Genomic DNA, 9,580 nt, shown 5'->3' with positions numbered 1-9,580 from the left:
TTCCAGTCTGGCTTTTTGCTGTTTACAAAGTCTCATGGACTTGCCTCTCATTCCAATATGTAAAAAAGAATATATCTTCTGAGTCAAATATTCCACTACTGGACCTATGTACACATGGAAGTCTGTATATCCATAGCTATGCTATAAATAACCTTAGAAGTTTATATATTAATAAGGAATGGGTTAAATCATGGTGCTGGAACAATCAATTGTGAAATTATAGATATATAACTATTGAAATAGAATGATGCTTTTATTTATTTTGCTGGTCCTGGAGCTTGTACTCAGGGGCTGGGCAGTCTCTTTTTTGCTTAAGGCTAATGTTCTACCCCGTGAGCCACAGCTCCAGTTCTGGCTTTTTGGTGGTTGATTGGAAATAAGAATCTCACATATTGGGGCTGGGAAGGTGGCTCAGTGGTAGAGTGCTTGCCTTGTATGCATGAGGCCCTGGGTTCGATTCCTTAGTACCACATAAGCAGAAAAAACCGGAGGTAGTGCTGTGGCTCAAGTGGTAGAGTGCTAGGTTTGAGGCTGAAGAGCTGAGGGACAGCACCCAGGCCCAGAATTCAGGCCCCATGACCACCACCACCACCACCACCAACAAAAGAATCTCACATATTGGAAGTGGCACTGTGGCTCAAGTGGTAGGGCGCTAGCCCTAAGCTGAAGAACTAAGGGAAAGCACTCAAGCCCAGAGTTCAAGCACCACAACTGTCAAAAAAAAAAAAAAAGTCTCACATATTGCTGGGCACTGGTGGCTTTCGTCTGTAATCCTAGCTAATCAAAAGGCTGAGATCTGAAGGTCATGGTTCAAAGCCAGCCCGGGTAGGAAAATCCATGAGACTCTTATCTCCAATAAACCACTAGAAAACCAGAAGTGGTGCTGTTGCTCAAGCGGTAGAGTGCTTGCCTTGAGCTGAAGAGTGCAGGGACAGCGACCAAGACCAGAGTTCAAGCCCCACGACAGACAAAAGAAAAAGAAAAAAAATTTTCACATACTTTCTTGACCAAGCTAGCTTTGAACCACAGTACTCAGATCCCAGCCTCCTGAATACCTATGAGTATAGGCATGAGCCATTGGCACCCAGCTTTTTTTTTTTTTTTTCCTTTTTTTGGGTCGGTTGTGGGGCTTGAACTTTAGGTGCACTCTTCAGCTAAAGGCTAGCGCTCTACCATTTGACCCACAGCGCTACTTTTGGTTTTCTGGTGGTCAATTGGAAATTAGAGTCTCACAGGAATTTTCCTGTCCAGGGCTGTCTTTGAACTGTGATCCTCAGATCTCAGCCTCCTGAGTAGCTAGGTTTACAGTGTGAGCCATTGGTGCCCAGCTCTCCAACTTTTAGTTTTTTAAGGCAGTTTGCAGCCAGGCATGGAGATACACACCTGTAACCCCTGCTTGAGAGGCTGAGGTAGGGGTCTGAGAGGCTACGTGAAGTCAGGCTACGTAGCAAGTTCTAGACCAGCCTCCATAGGGACACTTAAAAAAAATTAAGGCGGGCTGGAAATGTGGTTCAGAGTTGAGTCTCAAGGACTTTCCTGTCCTAGCTGGCCTTAAACCGCAATCCTCAGATCTCAGCCTCCTTAGTAACTAGGATTACAAGCGTAAGCCACCAGTGCCCAGTTTAGAAAGCTCTCAAAAGTGTAATGGGCCAGGTGCCAGTGGCTCACACCTGTAATCCTAGCTACTCAGGAGATTGAAATCTGGGGATTGTAGTTCAAAGCCAGCTAAGGCAGGAAAGTATGCAAGATTCTTATCTCCAATCAACCACCAGAAAAATGGAAATGGCACTGTTGCTCAAAGTGGTAGAGCACTAGCCTTGAACTGAAGAGCTCAGGGATCAGGGACAGTACACAGGCCCAGAGTTCAAGCCCCATAACCAAAAACACAAAAAACAAACAAAAAAAGTGTAACTGGGAATTAAGCCTTGTACATACTAAGCAAGCACCACTGAGATATACCTGTAGATGTTTTTCATGAAGATAACATCCTTAAAAAGCCCATATAGAACTTGGTAACTGCTAATAAGTTAGGTGGGATTTTAATGTCTTTTGATATTTCTGCCTATCCTAATACAGGAGGAAAAAAAAAACCCTGTCATTTGTGCTGATGGCTCAGATCTACAATCTTACTTAGGAAGCTGATATTTGAGGATTGTGGGTTGAAACATACATGGGCAGGCAGAGAAGTCCTTGAAGCTCTTATCTCCAATTAATAAGGTGGAGTTGTGGCTCAAGTGGTACAGCCGAGAGCAAAAAAATCTCAGGGAGAGCATCCAGGCCAAGTCCAAACTCCCTCCAACTCCCACCAAAGAAGTTCAAAAAATAGTTTAGGCTAGAAATACTACAGTCGGGGCTGGGAAGGTGGCTCAGTGGCAGAGCGCTTGCCTTGCATGCCTGAGGCCCTGGGTTCGATTCCCCAGCACCACATAAGCAAAAAGAAAAAAGCCGGAAGTGGTGCTGTGGCTCAAGTGGTAGAGCGCTAGCCTTGAGCTGAAGAGCTGAGGGACAGCGCCCAGGCCCAGAGTTCAGGCCCCACGACTGGACCCAAAAAAATAAATAAATAAAATAAAATAGAAATACTACAGTCTAATTTCTAAAATTTAGACTAAAATTATTCCTAAAATAGTTTAGGCTAGAAACACTATAGCCTAAATTTCTAAAAAGAAATTGTACATGCCAGGCACCAGCAGCTTGGGCCTGTAATGCCTGTCATCCTACCTACTAAAGAGTCCTGAGATCTGACGATCATAGTTCAAAGTCAGTCCTGGCAGGAAAGCCCCTGTGAGATTGGTAATTTCCAATTAACCACTCAAAATCTGGAAGTGGAGTTGATGTTCAAATTGGCAGAGCACTGGCCTTGATCAAAAGAGCTCAGGGACAGTGTCCAGGCCCTGAGTTCAAGCCCCACAACCAACAAAACAAAACATACATGTTCAATGATGCTGTGGTAGGGTGTGTAAATGCTGATTAGCATTATACTCATGGACTTCCCCACATAGGCTGACTTGAACCAAGATCCTAAATCTCAGCTAGCACAGGTGTGAGCTACTGGCACCTGGCTCACACGTATTTTTCCCCTATTGGATGAACCCCGACAACTACTTTGCAGTATTTTCCTTTAGCTCTAGCATTATGAGCTGGAAACTAGTACTAGAAGAAATAGCTATCATTTCAGGCATCTAGTTATATCAAAGCACAAACACTTCCTGAACTTGATAAAGGAGTAATGACCACGTGATGGTCAGTTTCTGGAAACTTGACAAGCAAACATCTATCCAAATCCACAAGTTAAATTCTGGGAGAGAATCCAAAAATGTTTCTCTCTCCCTGTGATGATGTACCAAGAATACTGGTTCTAGGGTCTACATTTGTGTAGAATATAAACTGCTTTAACCTAACAGCCATAGAATTTGTAGAGGTAATATATATTTTCTGTAGTACTAGGAGGGGGCTGGGTTCAATTCAGTGTCTTGTTAATAGGCACACCATTGGAGCCACTCTTTTTTTTTTTTTGGTTGGGCATGGGTGTTTAACTCTGGGCCTGGGCACTATCCCTGAGTTCTTCAGCTCAAGACTATGGCTCTATCACTTGAGCCACAGCACCACTTCCAGTTTTCTGGTGGTTTATTGGAGATAAGAGTCTCACAGATGTTCCTTCCCCCGTTGGCTTTGAACCAAGATCCTCAGATCTCAGCCTCCTGAGTAGGTAGGATTATAGGCGTGAGCCACCAGGGCCCGGCTCCCCTACTCAATTCTGCACACCAAACTCTTTAAGGTAAAGCTAGTCTGGAGCACAATCCTCCTAGTTGGGATCACAATTTGCACCCCACTACACGATTTTTCTTTTTACAGCTGGTCCTGGGGCTTTAACTCTGGGTCTGGGTCGTCCCTTAGCTCCTTTTCCTCAAGGTTAGTACACTACCACTTGAGCCACAGCACCGCTTGTGGCTTTTAGTCATTAATTGGAGTCTCACAGCCTTTCTTCCTCAGATCTCACTTTCCTGAGTAGCTGGTGTCAAGCTCCAAGAGTTTTCATTTGAGATGTTTTCACTCTGGATGGCGCTGAGCTATAATCTTCCTGATCTCTACCTCCTACTTAGTTGGGATTTAAACAAGTGTGAGCTGCTCCCAATTTAAACTTCATCCTGCAGGGGATCCAACTCAAGGCCTGGCACATGCTAGGCAAGCATATTACCACTAACCTGTATCTACAGTCTAGGTGGGGATCTTTAGACCCAGATGGGTTCAACAATCAATCTGGAATCCTTGCAAGGGAATACAATCTCAACCTCAACCATAACGAACCATATCATATACTATGATGGACGGAAACCAAAGTGCATCCAAAAGCCACTTCCTTCCTAATGTAAGCTATCTTCAAGCAGACATGTTTCAGTTAACCTGGGAAAAAAAAAAAGAGTTCCAGTGTTCTTGCAGATCTCCATTCATGAGCTTGTAAAGAAAAGCAACCCAGGGCTGGGAAGGTGGTTCAGTGGTAGAGCGCTTGCCTTGCATGCATGAGGCCCTGGGTTCAATTCCTCAGCACCACATAAGCAAAAAGAAAAAAGCTGGAAGTGGTGCTGTGGCTCAAGTGGTAGAGCGCTAGCCTTGAGCTGAAGAGCTGAGGGACAGAGCCCAGGCCCAGAGTTCAGGCACCATGACCAGAACCCCCCCCCCCCCAAAAAAAAGAAAAGCAACTCAGCTCTCCCCTTTAGTAACTAGTCACAGACCTGAGAATTTAGGCCAGATATATCTGCAAGACATTTGTCTCTAATTACCCAGCAAAAAGCTGGAAGCAGTGGCTTGACTTAAGTACTCTTAACACTAGACTAGCCACATGCAAAAGTCCCTAAGTACCAGCATGTAAGAGGGCTTGCCTAGCATGTGCAAGGCCCTAAGCACAACTAATAGTGACAAAAACAGAAACATCCCCAAAGTCCAAGAGGCTGAGATCTGAGGATCATGACTGGAAGCTAGATGAGGCAGCAGAGTATTAGCCTTATGCAAAATTGCTCAGGGACAGTGTCAAAGCCCTGCATTCAACACTCCTGATGGGCACAAAGATAATCTATTAAGAACTATGAATTTAAGTGTCTGATTTCTAAATGCTTGGGCTAGGTAAAACTTTTCAAAGCATCCCTTTCTTCAAACTGCTAGATCCAATAAAGCAGGACACTTGAAAAAAGTTGTCATAACGGAAAAGAATTAAGAGTTCTATTGTGCACACAATTCTATAGCTTTGTTAGTTAAAAAGTTGAAATTAAACAGAAATAGCTAATTAGTAAAGGCTAAAATTAAAATGAACTGGCAAGAATTTCTTGTGCATGTTACATGAAAAGTCATTTGTCCTTTATTGAGATCCTAAAATTTTATTAGTACAATTTTACTGTAAACATTTGGGTCTGAGAATTTGAAAAAGCCACAGGTGGAGCTAGCTGTGGCTCCAGTGGCGGAGTGATTGCTTAAAAAAATAAATAGAAAGCTCAGGGACAGCACCCAAGCCCCAAGTTCAAGCCCCAGAAACAGCACAAAAAAGTTCTTGCTGGGCTCTGGTTGGTCATACATAATCCTAGACAGGGCAGAGATTTGAGGATGGCAGTTTGAAACCAGCCTGGGCAGAACAGTCTATAAGACCCTTATCTCCCTTAACCAGCAAGAAACTAAATGGTACAGCACTAGCCTTGAACAAAAACAGGAAGAGTTCAGTTTTAGTGGAAAAGTTTCTTTCAGAACAGATAATCCCACACCCCAAGAATCTCTACATCGTTTGAAAGGCTGATACATCTTAATACTGTCCAGATTTTAATGAAAAATTTTAATGAAAAAGGAGATTTTCAATTTCTACATCTTTAGCATTTGAAGTTCATAAGGTTTAAAAGAAATCATGAGTCAGATCTAGTGGCTCATGCCTTTAATCCTAGCTATTCAGGAGGCTGAGATCTGAGGATTGTGGCTCAAAGCCAGCCGGGGCAGGAAAGTCCATGAGACTTTGTCTCCAGTAAAACATTCAAAACCGGAAATGGTGCAGTGGCTCAAGTGGTAAGAGTGCTAATCTTGAACTTAAGAGCTGAGGGACAGTGCCCAGGCTGAGTTTAAGCCCCACAACTGACCCCCCCCCCCCCGCCCCCAATAAAGCAAGCTGAGAATTGGATATGGGTACCTGTGGATTATACCTGTAATCCTAGCTACTCAGGAGGCTGAGATCTGAGATTGTTCAAAGCCAGCTCTGGCAGGAAAGTTCATGAAACCCACTGTGGCTCAAGTGGTAGAGTGTTAGCTTTGAGCTGAAGAGCTCAGGCCCAGAGTTCGAGCCCCATGACCAAAAAAAAAAAAAAAAGGCAGAGAACTGAGGAAGTTGGTTCAAAACCAGCTCCAACTGACTACCAAAAAAATAACAAAAAACCCAGAGCTGGATGTTGGTGGCTCATGCCTGTAGTACTAGCTACGCAGGAGGCTGAGATCTGAGGATCATGGTTCAAAGACAGACCTGGGCAGGGAAGTCCATGAGATTCTTATCTCCAATTAACCACCAGAAAAACCACAAGTGACACTGTGGCTACAGTGGTAGAGCGCTAGCCTTGAACTGAAGAGTTCAGGACAGCACCTGGGCTGAGTTCAAGCCCCAGAACCGACAAAATGAAACAAAACAAAAAACCAGAAGTAGAATTGTAACTTAAATGATAAGAGCAGAGATAGCCTTCACCAAAAAGGCTTAGAGACAGAACCCAGGCCTGAATTCAAGGGCTTGAGAAGTAAAAACTAAATTAAAAACCAGAAAGTCCCCTTTCTTGTTATGTAACAAGAACAAGAAATGTACCAGCAGAAGGAAGTTTAACATTTAGATTTTTAGTAGCACTTTTTTAGAATACTCACTATAGATTTAGAAAGTAGTAATTTGTTAAAGCATGCACAAAGTATAATAGTGAATAAAACCACAACTGACAAATATATTGGTTAACATTCCAAACATGTATAACCAATGAACATGGCCTAGATTTTTTTTTATTGGTATTCACTTCAGTAACTTGAATCCACAGATATAAGCAGAATATAACCAGAGTTACAAGTAAACACAGATTATACATGCAAATTTCGGTTCACAAAGGTCACATGTGCAGGTACAATGAATTAGAAGCGTGCGTCTAGAATTATGGCCAAACTTTAAAAAATGTAAAATTACATCTTGAAAACATGAAGAGATGGTTTACACACACTTCAGAAATAAAATGTTGCTTATACCAGAGATGTATGACAGCTATAGGATTCAAGTGACAAGCAGTAAGATCTCAAGAAATTAATACTGGTCAAAGAGAGTTTTTTTTTTACATTTCACTGAAAGTACACTGACTACTGGAATATGAAACCTAGCAGGAACTCAGGGAAAAAATTATAAAATCTAAAGCCAATTATTTAATATTTCTTGCTATCTAAACAACATCATGACATTAAAAGAAAATGGCACCTGCATTTGAATTGCCAATCTCACATGAATGGAATTCTCTAAAAAATGAAATGCATCAAAGCAGCTTTAAACTCCAAATGAAAGTTCTACAAGGCTCAGATTAAAACATGGAATGTTTCAGATGAAAGTAATAAAAATACAACTGGTTTTGTTCTTTATTGAATGGAATTAAAAGTTGTTGACATTCCGTTGCAGCTTGGATCTAATAAATCTCATTTTTCTGAACAGTTCTGTTTATCTTTTTCTTAGTGGTGCAAGTTGTCTTACATAGTAGCTTACAGAATCAGTCTCTACAAAGTACTTCTGTCTGTTGCCATTCCGATGAAACAAAAACTATTCATGAACTTAACCGTATATTTTTGCTATAACACTTAGCACATGAACAGACATCTAGTATTTATCCACTAAAACAAAAGAGTACAATAGTTTTCCTCTAACTATCAGTATTGTATTTAAAAAAGGTTAACATTAAAAACAAAGAACCATTGTTTTTTTGAAATCTTTATGCTTCTTATATATCTTAAGCTTCCTTCTTCTGCCTGCGTTCTTCTGCCAATTTATTCAGAAATTTCTGATGAGAGAGAGGAAAAAAAGAATTATCTCAATTAAGTAACTTGAAAGAAAAGCAACATATCCATCAATCCATCAATAAGTCAATTGAAGTTTAGGGACCTCAGTGTGAATTAGCCTAAAACTTTGTATTTTAAAAATGAGTTAATTCTTTACTTTAGTTCACAAAGTTCAGGACACCACAATAAGGCATGAAAAAATGGTAAATGTGAAAAATGGATATTTTAATGTGTAATTAACCCTAACTTTTACACATGAAAAAAAACAAAGAACATGATCACATAGAACTAGTGCTATGCCCAAAACATAAATTATTTGTTATAACTACTGCACTCAACCAAAATAGCCATGGATAATAATTTTAAATGTAAAAAATTGATTTACAAAAGCAGGGACTGGGCTGCCCATGGAGTTTGCTAGCTCCTAACACATATGACATCTAGTTTAGAATTTTTAGATAGCAAGATCTACTAAAAATATGCAAGATATATTTATTAGCCAGGTGCCAGTGGCTCAGGCCTATAATCCTAGCTACTTAGGAGGCTGAGATCTGAGGATCATGGTTCAAACCCAAACCTGGCAGGAAGTCTGAGAGAGACTTATCTCCAATAAACCACCAGAAAACCAAAAGTGGTTTTTTGTGGCTCAAGTGGTAGAGCACTAGCTTTGAGCCAAAGAGCTCAGGGACAGCGCCCTGGCCCAGAGTTCAAACCCCACAAGGGGGGGGAGGAGGGGGGAAGCTGGAAGTAGAATTGTGGCTCTAGTGATACAGTGCTAGCATTGAGCTAAAGAAGCAATGGGACAGTGCCCAGCATTGAGTTCAAGCCCCAGGACTGGCAGAAAAAAAAAAAAAAAAGAGGTAAACCTTTTTACTTCTGATTAAAATATATTAAGATATATTAAGAGCCACAACTATACCTTAAAAAAAATAAAAAAAAAAACTCTCTACAAAACCATTAGAAAAACCACAACTATACCTTAAAAAAAAATAAACAAAAAACCTCCCTACAAAACCATTAGAAAAAGTATCAATTCTTTTATTAGCAAGATATACTGCCTAGTAGTTCTGATTGCTAATAATGAAATATACAGCCTTCAAGAGATTTTAGATATAGCTTTTTTTAGCTAGAAGAAAATTATTATAATACAGTCCATATCAAGTATGAAACACTCAGAGGTTACTTCACATATTATTTCCAAAATTTTCTAATACATAGAGTTTCTGACCTAAAATAGCTTAAAAATAAAGTCAATAAAATACTGGTACTAGGGAACAAGGTGTAGCTCAACAGTAATAGTATATGCTCAGCATGAGGGAGGACATGGATTCAATTTTACTTTCAGTAAGTTAGTAAAAAATTTAGTATTTGAGTTGGGCACTGGTGGCTCACAACTGTAATCCTAGCCAGCCTGGGCAAGAAAATGAGACTTTTTTTTTTTTTTTTGTCGGTCGTGGGGCTTGAACTCTGGGCCTGGGCGCTGTCCCTCAGCTCTTCAGCTCAAGGCAAGCGCTCTACCACTTGAGCTACAGCGCCACTTCCGGTTTTC

General features: G+C 40.9%; 1 protein-coding gene across 5 annotated transcripts in view; it reads right to left on the bottom strand.

Annotated features, from left to right (window-relative positions):
- Positions 1–6,950: 6,950 nt before the first annotated feature.
- The window catches only part of Matr3 (matrin 3), a 33,951-nt gene continuing 31,321 nt past the window's right edge, over positions 6,951–9,580 (bottom strand). For all 5 annotated transcript variants that reach the window (XM_042692181.1, XM_042692179.1, XM_042692184.1 and 2 more), the window contains one exon: positions 6,951–8,033. In XM_042692181.1, the coding sequence (XP_042548115.1) occupies positions 7,983–8,033 (51 nt within the window). In that variant the 3' untranslated portion in view covers positions 6,951–7,982. The remainder of the gene's footprint in view (positions 8,034–9,580) is intronic.

This window comes from Dipodomys spectabilis, unplaced genomic scaffold (assembly GCF_019054845.1).
Source record: "Dipodomys spectabilis isolate Male_0828 unplaced genomic scaffold, ASM1905484v1 ptg000147l, whole genome shotgun sequence".
Taxonomy (NCBI): Eukaryota; Metazoa; Chordata; class Mammalia; order Rodentia; family Heteromyidae; genus Dipodomys; species Dipodomys spectabilis.
This window is presented reverse-complemented; position numbering and strand designations above follow the sequence as displayed.